The sequence below is a fragment of the Pseudorca crassidens genome, chromosome 13 (assembly GCF_039906515.1).
Source record: "Pseudorca crassidens isolate mPseCra1 chromosome 13, mPseCra1.hap1, whole genome shotgun sequence".
Classification (NCBI taxonomy): domain Eukaryota; kingdom Metazoa; phylum Chordata; class Mammalia; order Artiodactyla; family Delphinidae; genus Pseudorca; species Pseudorca crassidens.
Window position 1 is genome coordinate 39624964 of NC_090308.1, and position 20029 is coordinate 39644992.

A 20029-nucleotide genomic window follows, 5' to 3' on the forward strand; every position below is an offset into this window, starting at 1 on the left:
ATAATCTCTTCTTTGCAAAGTATGTAAACATATGTATACTGTTTTTCACTTATTCACATATTACCCAATCATGAAATTTTGATTAAGGAAGTGATTTTTATTCTTCCTCCCCTCAAAAGATCCCCCTAGTCAGAAAGATATATGATTTTAAAAGTCCTCATTAAACTACAGTTAGGGAGATTAAACCTTGGAAATTATGTTTTATATCTGATCCAAAATCTCAGACTTGTTCAAAAGGAAAAATACTTATCAATAATTCTCCATATAACTACATACCACAGCCATAATAATATTCTTACATAGATTACATGTTGTGCCCTGACTCCACATATTTAATAATGACTGCTTCTGAGAGGAAAGAGGAGGTAGAGTAAAACAGGGGACTTTTACTTTTTATTGAGTATATTTATGTGGACTTTTTTTTTTTTAAAATAATGGGACCGTGCTTCTTTTGTAATAAAACAACTTTTTAAAAGGAAGATATTAATCATTATATAAAAATGGATAGAACAAGCATCTGACTGTGGTAAATAAGTTCAAATAATCAGGCCCAGTAGTTTCAGTAGTTTCAGTAGTTTCCAAACTACTGAAAAACCACAAGCATGTTTTCAGTTACAGTATTATCAGTTATCCTGAGAAACTTGAGATAATGAGATGATTCCAGAATTGAAAATACGGAGTTCTTTTCCCGGTTTTAAGTTTCATGCACTGACAGAAGGGGCATGTTGGAAATATTACTTTAGGAATAAAAATCTTTCTGAAACATGTAGTATAGACAAAATACCAACCCATTCTGTATTCATTTTGGTTTAGGCTCAAGATTTTAAATCAGGTAATTGAATCTAGACTCAGTGTTTGCATTTCTGGTAGGCCACTGAACAATTCTTCCTGATCAGTATATTAAAAAGATGACTTGAAATTTCTTAACTCAGGTTTACTAAAAAAAAAAAAAAAAAGCAAGCAATAAAACTTGTTTATGTTTCCTCATTTGATTAAACCACTAAAAGATTAGATGAATGCCATGGGTATAAGTTTATCAGCAAGGTGTTATCTGAGTTTTTCACAATATCTTTTTAGGCACAACAAGAATGTGGGTTGGATAATAGAGCAGCTAAGTGCATTATTCCCACACTGTGGTGACTGATAGATTAGTGCTGACCTAGAAGGCAACTTCTAAAGGTGTGCTGAAGAGCTTAGTCCTTGGACCTAATGTTTTTCTGTGACAGATGATGGTTCAGAAAATCTGTAGTCATCAAACATCCAGAAACAAAAACATCATCTGACAAAATAAATATTCTCAAATATCTCAGACTTGAAAGTCTAAAGTTGGGTTGGTTTATTTTTAATGGATGGATGGATCTCTCTCTCTCTCTCTCTCTCTCTCTCTCTCTCTCTCTCTCTCTCTCTCTCTCTCTCTCTCTCTCTCTCTCTCATGCACCCACCCACACACAAGCACCAAGTGTAGGGAGAATTACTTTGATAGTACTTCAGAAGACCCACTGTTTTACCAGACTGGCTGTATTGCATTCCTCTGCATGGTAATAGGCTGACAGTGATCTAGGTTTTAGATTATGAATTCAGCCTGGGGACAAACATCACTGAAATGCCGGGCTAGGAGAAGATTGCCTTCCAGTGAAAATCAGTCTGTGAAGACTCAAAATACTTAATTAAAATGCTTCAACTAAATCCTGCATATTATGGCAAAATCAATTTATAATTATGTAAAAATAAGATTAATTTCAACCCATCAGTAAATTGTCAAGAGGGTTTTTTTGTTGTTGTTACTATTGCAGCTGTGGTTACCTGAGCATGTTGACAGGGTAAGAAATGGAGATCAGACTGAAAATAATAATAATAATTGTATTCTAAGCTCTCAAAAGACAAAAGTGTTTATAGTATTAAAAATAATTCACCATCCAAAGGATCAGACACAACAAGCTCAGTATTATTCAACTGTGGTTTTCAGTTATGTTTTCTGCATTGACCTTATATCACTTGAGTCCACCTCAAGTTAAATTCTGCCACTCTGTGTAAGCTTGGGCATGTTGCTTACCTCTCCATGCTTCAGTTTTCTCATCTGTCTAATTGGGCATGAAATAATACCTATCACATAGAGTTGTTGAGGAACTAAATGAGATGATATCTGTAAAATACTTCTAGAACATTATCTGACACATTGCAAGTGCTTTTAAAAAAAAAAAGTAGCAGTTATTTGAGTTTCTACATCCCTGTTCATCCTTCTCTTGTATTTTTTTTACTTAAAAAATGTGCAAACAACACAGCAAAGGAAACAGGATTTTCTCCTGGATCCATTGCTAGACTGTATACTTTTGCTCCCATTTTCTTCTCCAGCTCCTGAGACATCTTGGTATTACATCATGTAGTAATACCAGGCATGTACTGCAGATCTATGTCAGGAACATTCTCTTACGTTGTATCTGATCAAGGCCTATTCCCTCATTTACCCAGCCAAAATTTAATCATCTCTGTAGTCATCACATATGCCATGTACCCCTCAGCTGAGTTAAAGTCTTTACGAATGCATACTTTATCCTAAATATTTAAGAACATCGTGTTCTCTCCAGAACTACACTTTCTGTCTAAACTTTCCTGATCTTAAAAATCACTAGGGTCCTTATTAAAACTGATATACCTAGATTCCTCCCAGACCTACTAAGACAGAGTTTTCATGACAGAGAACTACGTTGTCACATTTTAGTATAAAATCTCAAGTAGCTTGCAACCTTTAGAATATGTGAAAATGTTACCTTTGGAGGTTGAACACGAGGGATTCAGAAGTTTGGAAAATATTGGGTCCAGGAATTTCTAATTATACCAAACACTCTAGGAAGAATATACTAGAAGAAATGTGACTTACAGGTTGTTTGTGTTTCTACCGCTTTGACCAGGAAGGAAGATCCTTTTTTATATCATAGTTCAGACATAACACACAAGAGGTCATCTCCAGCAAGGGTAAAGAGCAGAACTAAGTTCACAAAACCCCTTCTCTTATGTAACTCTAACTGTATAATTTGGTGCTTCCTATGTGAGAGATGACATTAATATGGATCCTTTGTTAAGTTAGTGGATAGTAAGTTCTATATACCTTTTGTGGCAAAATTATTTTATATGCCTCCTGGTGATTATTAATTAGTTGACTCTTTGTTCCAATTTAACCCAAAGTGATGTATCTTACTTTTTTTCCTCCATACACTCTAAAGAGCTATTATCTTTTTTTAAAATCACCTTTTGAATGCATTAATAATTAAATATTAGGGAAACGGTATATCAGAAAATACCTAAACTTGGTCCTAAAATCTTAAAACTAGGGCATGTCGTGGTAGCACACTTCATCTTTTCATGCTTTGTATCTATTTACCACCCTGAAAGTCCTTATCTTCAATTCAAATTCCAAATTTACAGGGCTTGCAGTAGGTCTAAAAACATTTCTGCTGGAAACTATTTTTGAAAACTTTGATAAAAATGATGATTGAAATTATAGGTATAGCTTGATTTCCATAATAGGCATATTCTTGAGAAGTTGCAAGAAAGGACAGTAATAGCTTAATATTTTAAGTGAATTGTTCTCTTACATTTTTGGTAAGGGGTTGAAGAGCAGAGACTAGAGTCAATAATCTTTAATGGGCCTGTCCACACTTAACGTTACAAATTGGCAGTTCAATCAAGAAAATCTAGCTCAGCCATTTCAGAGAAAGGTTAATAAAAACGTTATTATGACCACGGTTAATACTGTGAGTGCTTATTGAATGCCAGGCACTCGGCAAAGGGAGTAACAGGTACTGCTCATTTACTCATTGACCATCGTCCAGCATCTGTGTCCCAGGCATCATTGTAGTCACAAGAATAGGCCATGGCCTTGCCAAATTGACCTTAACATTCTACCAGTAGATAAATAATATGTGAATAAATATATAATATTTCAGGTATTGATAGATCTTATTGTAAAGAAATCAAACACAGTAAGGGAGTCAGAGAGGGAGAGTCATAGGTGCTGTTTAGATAAAGAGCCCAGTGAAGGCTACTCTGAGGCTAATTAGCCCAGTGAGGCTAATCAGAAACCTGAATAAAGCAAAGGAAAAAAAGCAATGCACAGATTTCTGTACAAAATCCTTCTACGTGAGAAGAAAGACAAGTGCAAAGGCTCAGAGGTTGGAATGAGCTTGGCCCACTTAGAAAGTGTCAAGATGACCATTGTGGCCAAAACGAGGTGAGGGAGTAAGAATGGTCGGAGATCAGACAGGAGTCAGATCACATAAGGCTTTATAATTCATGGTAAAGAGTTCAGACAACATAATTTATGCTGTTATTCAGCCTTTGTAAAATTGAGGCTTAGAGAATCTGTAAACTTTCCCAGGTTCATACATCTAGTAACTAATATAGGTGAGTTTTTACCCTTTTTTGGTCTGAATCCAAATCCTGTGATCTTTCTAGTGTATTATTGACCAGTCTGTTTACTTTAAAAAAAAAAAATCCTAAATTCAGTGGAACTTCTAATTAAGTGCTCTCAGTAGTAAAAGAAAACCAGTGGATACATACTTGAAACTAGATTCTAGGTACAAAGGAGAGAGGGAAACTGTGTATATGTCGTATTATATAATTGAATACACACACAGCATTGTGGTTTAAGATGGTGATTTTTAATGCTTTTCTGATGGTTCAACATTTGAAACCCAACATTAATGAAAAAAAGCAAATCATTGAAGGCACACTGGTTGAAAAGCCACTAGGAAGAAAAAGAAAATGCAGTATACTCATTATGGACTTCCCAACCAAGACAAACTACTTATTAAAACAAAACTTGAACAAATAGTGCACTGTTTATATAAAATGGAATAATGTTACCTTATATAATTACATATGCCTACCTATTTAAAGAATAAGGGAATTCATATTTTTTTAGAGTCCAATATACTTATGTCTATAAATGAAATGATAATAAAGCAGTATTCTGAGGAAATGGTCCTTTATAACTTGAATGATAAGCTGGCAGTCTAAATGGTCATAATTACAAAGAAAATTAATTCACTGAAAAGGCTATAAGAACATTCCAGATAAAATGAAACATATTCCACTTTGAAGACAAAGTGGAATTCAGAGATTCTAAAATTTTATTCAGAGTTAAAATTGCCTGTGAATTTTAAATAATCTGTATAATTTAAAAACATTCCTTTTAAAATGAATATTTAATTCATTATGAAATAAGACCTTAATAGCCTTATCTTTCTCTTATGAAATAAGACCTCAACTTTACTTGCCATTTTATGGGTGTGTCTTCAGTATAATTATCAGAGTATTTTCTCTTTATTTTAAAGTTAATGTCCAAAATGGAAGCCATAATTCAAAAAACATGTTTTAAGGAAAAAAGTATTTTTAAACCAAGTAATAGCTATGGTTCTCCATAGGTAGTTTTTATTTTTAAGTTAAAGTGGAGCAATAATTAAAAGATGTTAAAATAGGTTTTGCTTATTTTTGCCCAGAAAGAATTATTAGAGGTATTGTTCAAATGCTGTCATCTCCTATTGTAATTCACATTTAATGAACAATAAGCATTCTTTTAAAAATCATGAATATGTACTAAGACCATTTTTCTGGCATTAGGTTTTTTTTCTTCTGGTTAGAATAACACGTTACTATAATTCTTTTCCAAGTTAGGTATAGTTTTAGTGAAAGGGTGATTAATGTCAAATCACATATAATTTGAATGAAGAGAATGCATAACTTCATAAATAGTTCCGTGACTACAACTCTAACCGTTTAAAGTGAATTCTTGAACAGTAAGATTGGTCTTACTTCAATCCTGTTTTTCGCCCAAAGAACAAAGTGAAATATGTTTGATAGAGAGAAATTTACATAGTATTTCTGCTATTCATAAAATGAACATCTTCCTTTTGATTCAGTTGCTTATACATAAAACTGGAGATATGATATATACTTCAGTTGTTAATGTTTTAGGACAGAGACCCGTCTCATTCATCTTTGGGTCTTCACTGTATAACCAAGAACTTTACATACAATAAGGGAATGAATGAGATTAATGAATGAAGAAATGAAGAAATGGATAACGTCACAAGTATTTTAAAATTAAGAGTAAAGTTCAAATTTTTATGTTCGAGGGTATTAGCTCTAGTCTTAAAGGTGTAATCTTATGCATATAACTTAACATCATTTAGTTTTCTTAATTATAGTATCAGCCTTGTAGACCAGTAATAATACTTTTTTTTTAAAGTACCAATTAACTTTTCCCCCAAATTACCCAGATTTCAGGTGGTATGTGGCAAGTAAGTGTACTGTTCTCCCATTATGTGCAAGCTGTGAACTACTACTAATCTAGTAGTGACTAGTGACATCTGAGGCCTTTAAAAACATCCATTCTTACTGAGAATTTGTGGTGTTTTCCTAACTGCCCTACACTGATGTCTCTCATCTACAGACTGTCTCTGACACAATATTTGGTATATGATAATATCTTATATTTTATTCTTTTGAATTGTTTATTGTTAGTAGCTTTTGCCTTTAAGCTATTTTCTCCAGAAAGGCATGAATTGCTCCAAATTTTTTATAACCTCCAAAACTTCTAACATAATACATTACATTGAATCAAGGATCATGTTTCTTTTTTCTTTTTTTTTTTAAGGGATCATGTTTCTTTTGCAGAATTTTGTTGTTGTTACCTTGAAGGGTAGGCATTGCATAGCGAGTATTTGGAGATACTAAAAGAAATAGTCATAAAATTTCCTAAAAGTGTCTAAGATTCTAAATGGATGCTCCTACTATTTTTCATTCTTGAGTGCCTTATTTGGGTCACTAACCATTAAATTCCAAATTAGTATAGACATGCATAGTACCAACATTATGAACTGCAGACTGTTGGAGATTTTATGAACAGTAGCTGTAGAACTGATATTTCTTACATTATAAGTATCCTTTGATAAGCTTCAGAGTCTTTACTAATTACAAATGTGAACAATCATTCTGTAATTGAAACTATTATATCTTAAATATTAGGAAGATTTCATTATCTTGTTTTTTTGTTAGCGGTAAAGCATTTTTGGTTTTGAAAACAGGCAACCTTGTTTCATAGGGACATGGTTTTTTGCTATCATATACATATAGCCTACTAAATAAAAAAGCAGTTACACATTTATTAGAAACATAAAACCCCCATCTATAGCTGAAAAAAAATGATACATTAACTGGTTAAAACACATTAACTTAGAATTGTGTGTCTTTACCCAAGCGAATGAACATCTCTTTCTATTTTTTGACAGGAAGAAGCACTGCATGGGTTTCGAGTGAGTGATTACTTTGAATACATGGAAATTTTGGAACAGAACTACCGACCAGTGCTGCTGAGAGACATGTGGAACATTAGAGTGCAAAGCACATAGATCATGGAACACGCAATTTAATTTTATGTTTTATTTATTTTTAAAGGAGACAGAGGGACTTGACTTTTCTGTCTGTGTCTATAACAACATATGCTTTGTGAATACACAGTATTGTAAATCAGTACTGAGAGTTTTTGAATATAATAATATATTCCAGTAGCTATTGGCTCAATTGAAGTGAATTCATTTTTGTAAATTTGTTGTTGTGTAAGGTTGTTTTAGAATCAAATCTAGCTTATTTATAGTTCTTTATGTTTAAGAGTTAGTCTTAACCTACATTTCCTTCTTCCCAGGATGATTAAAATATTTTTTTCCAATGAGTTTGGAAAGTAGCAGCAGTATTGTAAATAATTGACCAGCCAGAGAGATTCCATAGAGACAAGGAAGACAATTGTTTTCTTCATTTCTATGTCTTTACATATAAAGGAAAATAGGCAAAACCATAACTGCTTATTTTACATATGGAGGAACAAATGATATTATGGCAAGTAGTAGGAAAATTGTCGTCGTCAGACATAATTGTTTTTCTAGGAATTGCTTTTGATACCTATATCAATTTATAATTTTTCATATGAAATATAGTCTCTACATGGTTCATTTAAAAGATAGATTGGTTATTTCTTACTGATACGCATTTGACTCTCGTTTGTTATGTGGTTTACTCAGTGATAGATTTGATTTGTACTGAACTTGAAAACATTAAAGAGAATAGATTTGTAAATTATTTTAAATGACCAACACAGTGTTTTATTTAAATAGAAGGCTCTGCTCCAGTGAGATTAATATGCTAGGCTCTATTTTCTTGTAACCATCACATTTAATATATGAAAGATAAGACACAAAAATATTAATTTTTCAGTCAGCAGTTTCAACAAGTTTTAAAAATTATAGGTAGAGGTCATTTTGTATTCATTGCTTATATTTAAATATAAATCAACCATTAAAACCATTCTGGAGCCTTTTTTTCCCCCAACCAAAAATGGCTTATCTACAGACTCTATTTTTCCTTTTAGTATGTTGAAATAACTGGTACCATACAATTTTCAGTTTTGTGATATTTAGGCGATTGTAGTATCAACCTTCCAAAATCAGTTTTTGTGCTGTAAATGCCAACAGCAGCTTCTCAGTAATGGTGTTCCTAAAGGGCACTGAAAAAGTTAAGAAAAGAAAATTGGGCAAGTTAATTTGACATATTGCTCACTTTAGCTCTGGCTGATGTGAGTTAAGTAAGAAAGCCCCAGGTTACTCGAAACACCAAGTTTTGTCTACTTTCAAACTTAATTTTGAAAAGCTTGTTCCACAGAACCTGTAGTACCTGTTTCTGTTTTTTCCCATTCTGTTCCTGAGACGTTGTTATTGGTCCTGAGAAACTTGCAGCTTTATTTCTTTTTAAAAGGTCTTACATGGTAATTGGAAATACAAATGGAGAAGGAACTATAACTTAATTTTATAATATTCATTGGTGATTTTGATTGAAAACTGAAGCAAGATCTAGATAATCATTACATTGTGGAAAAGTGACTTCAGCTGGAGCCAGAAGGCTTTCATTTTCATTTGATAAATATGTTATGAACAATGACTTAGCAATTTGGTGAAATAACATTATAAAATATGGTAGTTCTTGTAGCTACCATTGTGAATTATTTTTGTACCTATTTTTATTTTAAGAATACTCTTTAGAGTAGAAATAAATACAGCCCTGTCTTGCTTCTCCATTTTATTTTTAATTATTTAAAGTGTAAGTTCTTAGGACTTATTTCTAATTTGTGAAGGAGGACTTTATACATTTTACAGGATTTATTATAGTTATATTTTATAATACAATGTAAACAAATTTGTGAAAAATTTAAGTGTTCATATATACATCTTCAAATATCTGTTTTCAAAATTGCATCTTTGTAGTTCTGCCTCTGCATGTTTAGGCATCTAAAGAATCTGTGAAAGTAAAGTAAGTCTCAGAAATTCATCTAAACTTGCTAACAGGATTCTACCTAAATTTATGATTATTAAATTATGGTGTGCTCTAGTTTGATTTTCCAGTTCCAAGATGTTAAGGAAATTTCTTTGGTCATTCATTATACAGACATATTGTGAGTATTACACATATAATGAAATATTTTTAATATTCAAGGTAGGATAAATGAGATACAGCACCTCCATTCAGAGAGTCCACTGTCTTTGTGTGAAGGTGAATAATTTTAAAACTGAAAATACAGTTATAAAGATAAATGAGAATTGACCTTTGAATTTGTTGACTTGATAAGAGTAGTTTTGATGGAGTAGTGAGGGCAAAAGTTTGGAGCCGGTTTAAATGATGCTGAGGGAAAAGATTTTGGAAACTGCTCTTTCTAGGAGTATTGCTGTTACAGGGAAAGAGAATGCATGTGGTAGCTAGAGTAGGCATGGGATCAAAAGACTTCTTAAAGATGGGAAAGGGAAACATGTGGGTAGAAATGATGTAGTAAGGAAGGAAAAACTGATGATGCTGAAAAGAGAAATGCTAGAGTGAATGTCATGATGAGTGGTAGGGGAATGGTATCTAGTTAATAACTTTTGGAATTAGCCTTTGCCTGGAACATGGACGCTTCATTCAAAGTAACAGAAGAGGAGACAGTTTAAAATGGAAGAGTTTCAGCATTAACTATTATGTTATCTGTAGGTTTTTCGTGGATGCCTTAATCAGGTAGGTGAAGATCCTTTCTATTATTTTTGTGGGAGTTGCAGGAATAGAATTTCCACTGTAAAATAATTTTTATCAGATACTTTATATTAAAACAACCATGAGTTTTCTTTTTTTTGTTTTTTTTTTTGGTTTGTTAATATGATGACTTACCGACATTTTCAAATGTTAAACCAACCTTGCATTCCTAAGATTAACTCTACTTGGTCATGATATTTTATCAATTTTACCTGTTGTCAGATTCGATTTGTTAAAATTCTGTTAGGAATTTTTATGTCTATTTTTTTAAGTTTATTAATTTTTGGCTGAGTTGGGTCTTTGTTGCTGCACACAGACTTTCTCTAGTTGCGGCAAGCAGGGGCTACTCTTTGTTGTGATGCGTGGGCTTCTCATTGTGGTGGCTTCTCTTGTTGCAGAGCATGGGCTCTAGGACACATGGGCCCGGTAGTTGGGGCTTGCAGGCTCTAGGGTGCAGTCTTAGTAGTTGTGGCGCAAGGGCTTAGTTGCTCCGTGGCATGTGGGATCTTCCCAGACCAGGGCTCAAACCCGTGTCCCCTGCATTGGCAGGTGGATTCTTAACCACTGTGTCATCAGCAATGAGGGATACTGATTTGTAGTTTTCTTTTTCTGATTTGATATCAGGGAATGCTGGCTTCATAAAATGAGTTGAGAAGTATTTATCTTTTATTATCTAGAAGTTTGTGTATAAATGATATTTTTCCCTTAAAGCTTTGGTAGCATTTTCCAGTGAAGCTTGGAATTTTCTTTGTGATAAGATTTCTAACAAAATTAATTTCCCTAATAGATACATGGCTATTCAAAGTTTCTTTTTGTTAAGTAAGCTTTTGTTTGTTTCTTTCAAGGAATTTGTTCGTTTCATTAAGTTGTCAAATTTATTGTCATCATCTTATTCGTAATAGAAACTTACTACACTTTTTAATACGTGTAGAATTTGTAGTGATGTCACCACTCTCATTTTTGGTTTTGTTTATTTGTATTTTCTCTTTTTTTCCTTTTCAGTCTGGCTAGAAGTTTATGAATTTTATTGATGTTCTCAAAGAACTAGCTTTTAGTTTCATCAGTTTCTCTATTTTTCTGTTGCATTGATTTCCACTCGGAACTTTATTATTCCCTTTCTTCTACTTTCAGTTTCATTTGCTCTTGTTTTTCTAGTTTCTTAAAGTCATTTATGTGAAATCCTTCTTTTCTAGTATAGGTGTTCATTGCTATAAAACTCCCTGTAAAGTACTTGCCTTAGCTGCATCCACAAATTTTGTTATGTTGTTTATACATTTTCATTTAGTTAGAAATACTTTATAATTTACCTTTTGACTTTCTGTTTGATCTGTGGATTATTTAGAAGTATGTAATTTAGTTTCCAAATATTTGGGGATTTTCCAAGTTTACTTCTGTTATCGATTTTTAATGTAGTCTCATTGTGGTCACACATTCCTTATATGATTTTATTCCTTTTAAATTTATTGAAACTTGTTTTGTGTCCCAGAATACTATCTACCTTGTAAAAGGTTTATGTATACTTAAAACGAGTATATATTTTGCTGTTTTTGTGTGGAGTGGTCTATGAATCTCAATTAGATCAAATTGTTTGATACTGTTGCTTGTATATTTTTACTGATCTTTCTGGCTGTTTTAGCAAGTATTGTGAGTAATGTTGAGATTAACCATAATTGTGCATTTGTCTGTTTCTCCTTTTAGTTCTATCAGTTTTTACTTCATGTACTTTGAAACTCAATTTCAAATTTACAATATTAGGTGTATAAACTTTTATGATTATTATATCCTTTTGATGAATTGGCTTCTTTATCCTTATGAAATGACTGTGTTTATCTCTAGTAATTTTTTTTGCTCTAAAATCTACTTGATATTTAGGTTTTTGGTTTTTTGTTCAGGATTTGCATGACCTTTTTCCATTATTTTACTTTACCCTTATGTATTTTTATATTTAAGGTGATTTTTATTGTAAACAGCAAGGAATTAGCTCTGGGTTTCCCTTACCCACCCCCCCCACCCACCCCCAAATTTGGCAAATCATGCCTTCTAATTAGGATGTTTAGACCATTTACATTTCATGTAATTATTGATATTTTGGGGTTCATATTTTATATTTACATTTATCATCTTGCTATTTGTTTTCTATTTGTCCCAGATGTTTTTGTTCCCTGTTTTTTATTCTGCATTCTTTTGGATTAATTGAATGTTTTAGTTGATTTCATATTATGTCCTTCATTAGTTTATTAGATGTATTTCTTTCTTTTCTTTTTTTGAAAATAATAATTAAAAAAAGCTTTAACTCTCATTGTTATTTATGCCAGCATTATTATTCCAAAAATGTATCATTAATAAACACTTTTCTTTGGGAATGCCATATCAAAATTAAGTATAAACTTTTTTTCCTGTTTTTGAAGTTTTCCTTTTCCTTGATTTTTTAAAATATTTATTTATTTATGTTTTTGGCTGCATCGGGTCTTAGTTGTGGCATGCAGGATCTTTCGTTGCGCACATGGGCTCTTCATTGCAGTTGTGGCACGTGGGTTCCAGAGCATGCAGGCTCGTTAGTTGTGGTGCACGGGCTCTCTAGTTGTGGCGCACGGGCTTTAGTTGCCCCGCAGCATGTGGGATCTTAGTTCCCTGAAGAGGGATTGAACCCGCGTCCCCTGTATTGCTGGTTGGATTCTTAACCACTGGACCACCAGGAAAGTCCCTTCATTGATTTTTTAAAATTTAGTTTATTGAAGTATAGTTGATTTACAATATTGTGTTAATTTCTGCTGTACAACAAAGTGATTCAGTTTCATATATATATATATACTTTTTCATATTCTTTTCCATTATGGTTTATTACAGGATATTCAATATAGTTCCCTGTGCTATACAGTAGGACTTTAGGATTCTTTTATTTATCCATTCTATGTATAATAACTAGCATCTGCCAATCCCAAACTCCCAGTCCATCCTTCCCCAACCTCCCCCCTCGCCCTTGGCAACCACAAGTCTGTTCTCTATATCTGTGAGTCTGTTTCTGTTTCATAGATAAGTTCACTTGTGTCATATTTTAGATTCCACATGTAAATGATATCATATGGTATTTGTTTTTCTCTTTCTGACTTACTTCACTTAGTATGATAATCTCTAGGTCCATCCATGTTGCTACAAATGTCATTATTTCATTCTTTTTTTATGGCTAAGATTCCATTGTGTGTATGTGTGTGTGTATATATATATATATATATGTATATATGTGTGTATATATATATATGTGTATATGTGTGTGTGTATATATATATATATACACACACATATATATATATATACCACATCTTTATCCATTCATCTGTCGATGGACATTTAGGTTGTTTCCATGTCTTGGCTATTGTAAATAGTGCTGCTATGAACATATGGGTGCATGTATGTAGTGTAAGCATCCTACGGATAGAGACAAAGTTGATTAATTCCTATCTCCCAGAAATTGTAGCCTAGTGCTAGGCACAGAGCAGAGTTTCAGACTATTTGCTGAATGAAATATAAAAGTTATTTTGAATTATGACATTGATACAGAAAAAACAGAGTTAGAGATATTAAACCAAATTTCCCCCACAGATCCTTGATTCAGTACAGCAGGGAGGAAATAACATACAACATTCTTGGTGCAAATATGTTTTCTGTTTACTGTGGAATGTGTATTTAGTAGAAATAATAGTTCACTAAATTCTGTTTAGCAAAGGTTGTAACTAAAATGTGTTCTGTATAAGAGTTTTCCTTCTGTATGTGTGCACATGAGTGTTTGCATGTGTTTGAGGGTATTATTGCCTACGGGTATTGTTTTGGCTATAACTTGTGTCTGATAAGCTTCTGAGACGTAGCCTGAGAATCTAACCATGATTTGGAAACCAGACTACACCTTTTTGAAATACATCATATTTGCAAATGTGTTCTTATCTTGTATTTACAGAAACTGACAGATGAATTTGGTGTTTGAATCTGTATAGTCTCTCTTCCTAGAAACCATCAGAGGGACAGATAGTTATATGCCTAAATGACATAGTTCTAAAGGCAGAAGACTTAAATATCTGAGATGTCAAGATCTCTCCTAGCACAATGCTAGGTTCTTGCTAGATCTTGCCTTACTATTCTTTTATTACATATGATACTTTAGACATGAGACTAACTACAGCCTATTTTTGTAAATAAAGTTTTTTTGGGACAGAGTGCTCATTTGTTTATTATCTATTGCTTTTGTGCTACAATGATAGAGTTGAAGAGTTGTGACAGAGACTGTATGGCCTGAAAAACCTAAAATATTTATTATTATCTAACCCTTTACAGGGAACTTTTGCCAACTCTGGTTTAGAGTACTAATTACACATATAATTCCAAATCCATGTTAGATGGTATAACCTAGTTAGCTTCATGGATGATGAAGCTGTAACTCAGAAAGTGATGAGGAATTCCCAAGATCATATAGAAGGGAAATGTAAGGCAGTGGGTAAAATGAAAGTTCAGGAGGCAGACTGCTTGAATTTAGTTCCCATGTCTGTCTTCATCATCAAGTTATTTAACTCCTCTGTGCCTCAGTTTACTTGGTAAAATGAGCATAGCTGTAGTACCTGCCTTATAGGATTATGATATAATGCATGTGTTTGTAAGAACTCCTTAGTAAGCATTCAATAAGTTATAGCTATTATTATATGCTCTTGTGTGGCTAGCTGGTGGTAGCATAGCCTGAGCCTAATTCTTCAGACTTCAAGTTCAGTTCTCTTTCAATTCTTATTATTTGTTCATTCATTTAGTCATTCAGTATACCTTTCTTAAATTCCTACTGTAGATTAGGCACTCTGTTAGGTATGGTTCTAATCTTTTCCCTCCTTCAAACTTTTCCAAGAGTAACATTATATTTTCCTATTTATGTTTTCCTTATTAGTTATAAAATGGCAAGAAAGAAATAAAAGTTCTATACAATCCAAGATGACACATTTTTGTAGTTTATTCCATTTTCCTATATTTCTTTCCTGTTTTGAAAGGTTAAATTTTTTATACTCTAGATGTAGCAGTATAGACCAGATCAATGTATAAGGGATTATCAATGTATTTTTGAATTGTTTTATCTTCAGGTAAAACAAATGTTTCCTTTTTTTGTGACATAAAATTTTACTGACATGTTTTTTGTAGCAAAATTGACTTACCTACATTTTTTTCCGCAGAATATTAAAAGAGTTATTACTTAAGTAGGTGCTGATGTATTTACTTATCTGATGAGTTTAAACAGGGTCAGGACGGTTAGCCTCACATAAACCCTGAATTTTCAGCACTAGCAATATTTTACCTTTTAAAATCACTTCTTTGACACACTGCCCACCCCATATTCTACCATTGGCAATAGGCCACCATGAAATACTGAGCACCATGGAAATAATTGGACTGTCATGTTTGCTAATAGAGTGCTTTTGAGATACATTGGGGGAGACAGTTATTAAAATGTTGGCTGTTAACGTTTGATCATCTAATCCAGGATTTAAGCATTTATCTGCTCTCATTATAATATGTGTCAGCTGTTCTTTATTGAATAACATTTACATTTAGCCTTTTCCTAAAATGCTAAAGTTCATCCTTTTCAGAGCACCTCTAAAATGTAATCATTCCTCTTACAACATCAAATAAAATTAACTACAGTTTCACTGTAAATCATCAGATAATGAAAACCAAAATGCTCCAAACCAAAATTATCTCCATAACTGCCTACGTTTTTCTTATTATTTTCCTTAGAGAAAAATTTTCAAATTAGTATTTTGCTTACCATCATTTTGCTATCAAATTATTTTGACTTGAAAAAAAATTCATTAGAATGGATGATGGGTACAGCAGAGACTAGTTAATGTTCACCAATCGGTTTCCTCTTTCTAGGTTAAGTATATTTCAGGTCATTTAATCAGCTTAACCAATGTTAAGTGAGCAGACCAAAGCATAAAGGACAAGTGTGCCTTCTCTATGAGCTCTCTTTCTCTTTGCCCCTAGAGCCTGGATGCTTAAATTTGTGAAGAACAAAACCTCCCTATCAACCGTCATTGGACTGTGACCAGAGGAAAAAATCAACCTTGCGTTAAGTGACTGAAATCACATGCTTTTGTTTGTGTGTTTGTTTGTTTTTAATGGTATCTAGCATTAAATACCCTGTCAGCTTCTTTGAGTTTCCCCATTTCTGCTCCCCTTTCGGAGTAATTTTTGATGATCCTAGATAGGTATATTCTTAATTTCATAGTGTTTTATGGGATTTCATATTGAAAATCTAAGTGTATTGTCTAGCACAAAAGCAATTAAGAAAGTTTCATCATACCCTTCATTGATATTTTTAGCAATCAGCAAACAGTTTTGCAGACATAACAGATACCATTTGACTAGCAGATATGTGTACTATCAAGGAAGCCTTGTTTCTATAGATGAAGGCTGGGACATCTAAAGATAGCCATTAGGGTATCAGTCTCATCAGTGAACTCAAATTTGACCAGAGTTAGGTATTTTGAATCTTATTCTATATGATAACTTTTTAGCATATATAACCTAATTCTACTTTCTTTACCCCTAAGTCAATAACAAGAGAAGCTTATCTGCCAGCAAATCTGCAAAATGTGGTCTAAGATTCCAAAAAGCTCAATTTCTTTTGTTACCATTATTTTATTCTTGGAGCTCATATCATTATTCAGAAAGAGCTTGCTCAAACTATTCATGTTCTTCTGGTTAAAGAAATTGTTTACAGTCTTTGGTTCTGCTGGTCCTTGACCCAAACTCTACATCCAGGCTACATCCTCATCCTAGGGAAGAAAGCTGAATCAGGGCTCAGACATACTTGAGCAGCATCACAGCCTTAGGCTCACCAGGATTTCAGAAAGCCCAATTCCCAAAGAGCTAAATGCAAAAAAAAAAAGAGGAAACAGAAGTGACAAGTTTAGAAGAGTATACAGAATACATCTAATATCATCACTGAAAAGACAGAATAACTCCAAGAAAAAAGTGTCAAAAACTCTGTAAGTTTGTATAGTGATTTATTGTTTTCAAGGTACCTGTATGCATATTTCATCTTTATAACAACTCTACCACCCAAATATATCTCTTTTAACGTTATATATACATATCTCCAATATTTCTCATGAAGTGAAATGTAATCTTTATATATGGACAAAATTGTGATCATATTATATAGATCATTTAAAATTCCTTGTTTATTTTTATTAATAGTACAATATAAGCAGTGATCAATATTTAAACTCATACCTGCTGTACATGGAAATTATTTACTTCCATATTATAGGATTGTTTGGTAATGAAATAAATTTCAAACTGATGAGTATTTGAGAGTCTACTCTCAGACATCAAGTATAAGACAGTCTCTTCCTTCAAGTGCTTATGACTGAGAGTCGTAAAACTCATACAACAGAAAAGGCAAGTGTACAGGTTCCTATTTTTTAAATCCTGAGCAATATCAAGAGCAATAGGTGGTAGAAAGACTCAGAGGGAGGAGGCAATACCTTGAGCTGATCATGGGAGGGGCAGGATTTTCATCTGGAAGGGATAGGAATAAAGCAAAACAGCAGGGAGCGCGCAGGATGGAGCTGCAGAGGGCGTATTGAGAGTAGCCTGAGCAGCGAGAGCCTTAAGGAGCAGTGGAGGTTTCAGTAGAGCCCTCTGGCTAGAGTGGAGGTTTTGTTTAAGGAAAAATACTGGAAGGTAAGCTTGGCCAAATAATTCAGACTTTCTCCTGTAGGTTGTAAGTAATACTGAAGATTTTTCAGCAGTAGAGTAACATGATGTAGTATTTTACTTATTCCACAAATTTCGTTAACTATATCAATCCATTATAAATGAAATGCTATGCTTAAAACCATTTATTTAAAACCAATTTTTTTCTTTATTCTTTTACCATATACCATATAGCTCATAGTAGTTACCAATAGTTCACATCTCTAGAACTTTTTAAGCTGTGGTTTATGCTAATAAGGAACATCCTTCAAAATGACTTACTGCAGGTTTTTAAAAAATTTCTCCTTAAATGGTATTTGAAATGCAATTGTACAGGCGATATGAAGATTAAAAAGTTTGCATTCAAAACGAAAGGACAAATAAAACCTTCAGCAACTCTAGAGAAAGAATCTATTCAAGAGAGTCTGAACACTGCTAAATTTCTCTAATGAAGTAATTATTTCAAGCTGTGTTTCTTAAGGAATATTAAGTAATTAAGTTTATGGGTCCTTAATGAGAGCAAAGCTAAAATAAAGTACTGTACAGAATCCTCTTGAGTGCTGTAAAACAGCCATAGAGAGTAGATGAAAGGATGTAACCTTGAAAGACCACCATCCATACTATTTTTACTTGTGAGAGTCTTTATAGTAGGTTTAATGCTGATTTAAAATGCTATATGTCTGCAACATTGGCCCTGGACAAAGCTGTCACTTAGGAAATTTTTTATCAATACCTCTTTCCCTCACCCTTCCACCTCTTTGCCAGTAATTTTCCTAAGGGAACCAACTAATTTGATCCTATCAGTTCTCCTTCTAAGTCACCTCTGTTCTATATTTCACAGTCTAGAGCTTTACCTAACTTTAACCTCTTCATATTTAATCATATTACATTGTGCAATGAAGAACACTAGGACAAAATATCAATAAGCATGTATTCTAGTCTTGGTACCATAAACAACTAACCAGGTCATCTCAGTACCTTAATGTTTGTGGACCTCATTTCTTCTGGTGTAGAACAAGGGTACATGATTTCTTGGGGTCATCCTAGTCTAACTTTTGGTTCTAATATTCTGTGCCATGTTACTGAAGCTTAGTTAATAGTGAGGCACAGATTGCTGATCAAAGTTTCAAGTGGTCTCATTCCCAGATTCCACTGACATTAAAAAAAAAAGAACATCAAGTGAGATTATAAAACAGTAGGGGTTGTGGACATACTAGGTACTAAAATATGGATTTCCTCAGTTGTTTCTTGTTTTTTAAAAAAAACTCGAGAATTATAAGTAATGTAGAATACTGACAGAGATGATATCTTTATTGTGCAGTCATGGAAACTTGACCTATTACATAAATACGTATATATTTTTTAGTTTAAATAAAACATTTTAAGATAATTTGTGAGAATAAGATAGTTCTGAGCTACTCCTTTTCTACAGATATATCAGTGAAACAAATCTGTATTCTCTTTGAATCTGGTCTATAATTATAATTAACCAGTACTTAATGGGCATTTGACACTTCAAAAATGATACCCGGGTATTAAGCAAGAAAGACTGTCTTAAAACAGTTTGCCTTTGGGTACAGACAACAGTGAAAAACTTCTGCCAGTTAGAATCCCTTATATTGAGAATACATTGTGACTGAGATGTTATTATGTGGCCTCATCTTATTCCTATTCTCCTTAATTTCAGTTTAAATAAAATCCCTAATCAACAGGAAAACCATTTTTAGCATAGAGATAGGGAGGGGAGCTAATTCTTTACTTGAATCCTGCAAGGCAAGATTTTAAACCATTAGAGTAACTTTGGCAGTAAACTGAATTTTAAGGATATTGAGCGCCCAGGAAAGTAGTAGAAAAGAGCATCCGTGTAGTCCCCTTTGCTTTTCTAAATTTGATGGCAAAATTGCTAATGCAGATAAGGTTGGAAAATTAAGAGAAACTATAGTACTTAGATTCATAAATTTTATATTAAACCATGTTTAATGAAAAGCAATATCAGTAACAATTCATCCTTTAAAAATATTGAACATTTGAAGTTTAATGAGATAGAAATTTAAAATTTTGTACTTTGAAAGAAGGAAAACCTTTAGAGCAATACGTTTTGTGTATAGTTGGCAGAGAAGCAAAGTGTTGGAAAGCAATCTGGCAACATCTATTAAAATTAGAAATACCTATACCTATAGACCCAGCAATT

At 33.1% G+C, this 20029-nt stretch overlaps 1 protein-coding gene across 6 annotated transcripts in view; it reads left to right on the top strand.

Moving 5' to 3' along the window:
* Positions 1-12483, top strand: part of TBC1D32 (TBC1 domain family member 32) — a 188875-nt gene extending 176392 nt beyond the window's left edge. For all 6 annotated transcript variants that reach the window (XM_067702240.1, XM_067702242.1, XM_067702241.1 and 3 more), the window contains one exon: positions 7290-12483. In XM_067702240.1, coding sequence (XP_067558341.1) covers positions 7290-7409 — 120 coding nt within the window. In that variant the 3' untranslated portion in view covers positions 7410-12483. The remainder of the gene's footprint in view (positions 1-7289) is intronic.
* The last annotated feature ends 7546 nt before the right edge of the window (positions 12484-20029 follow it).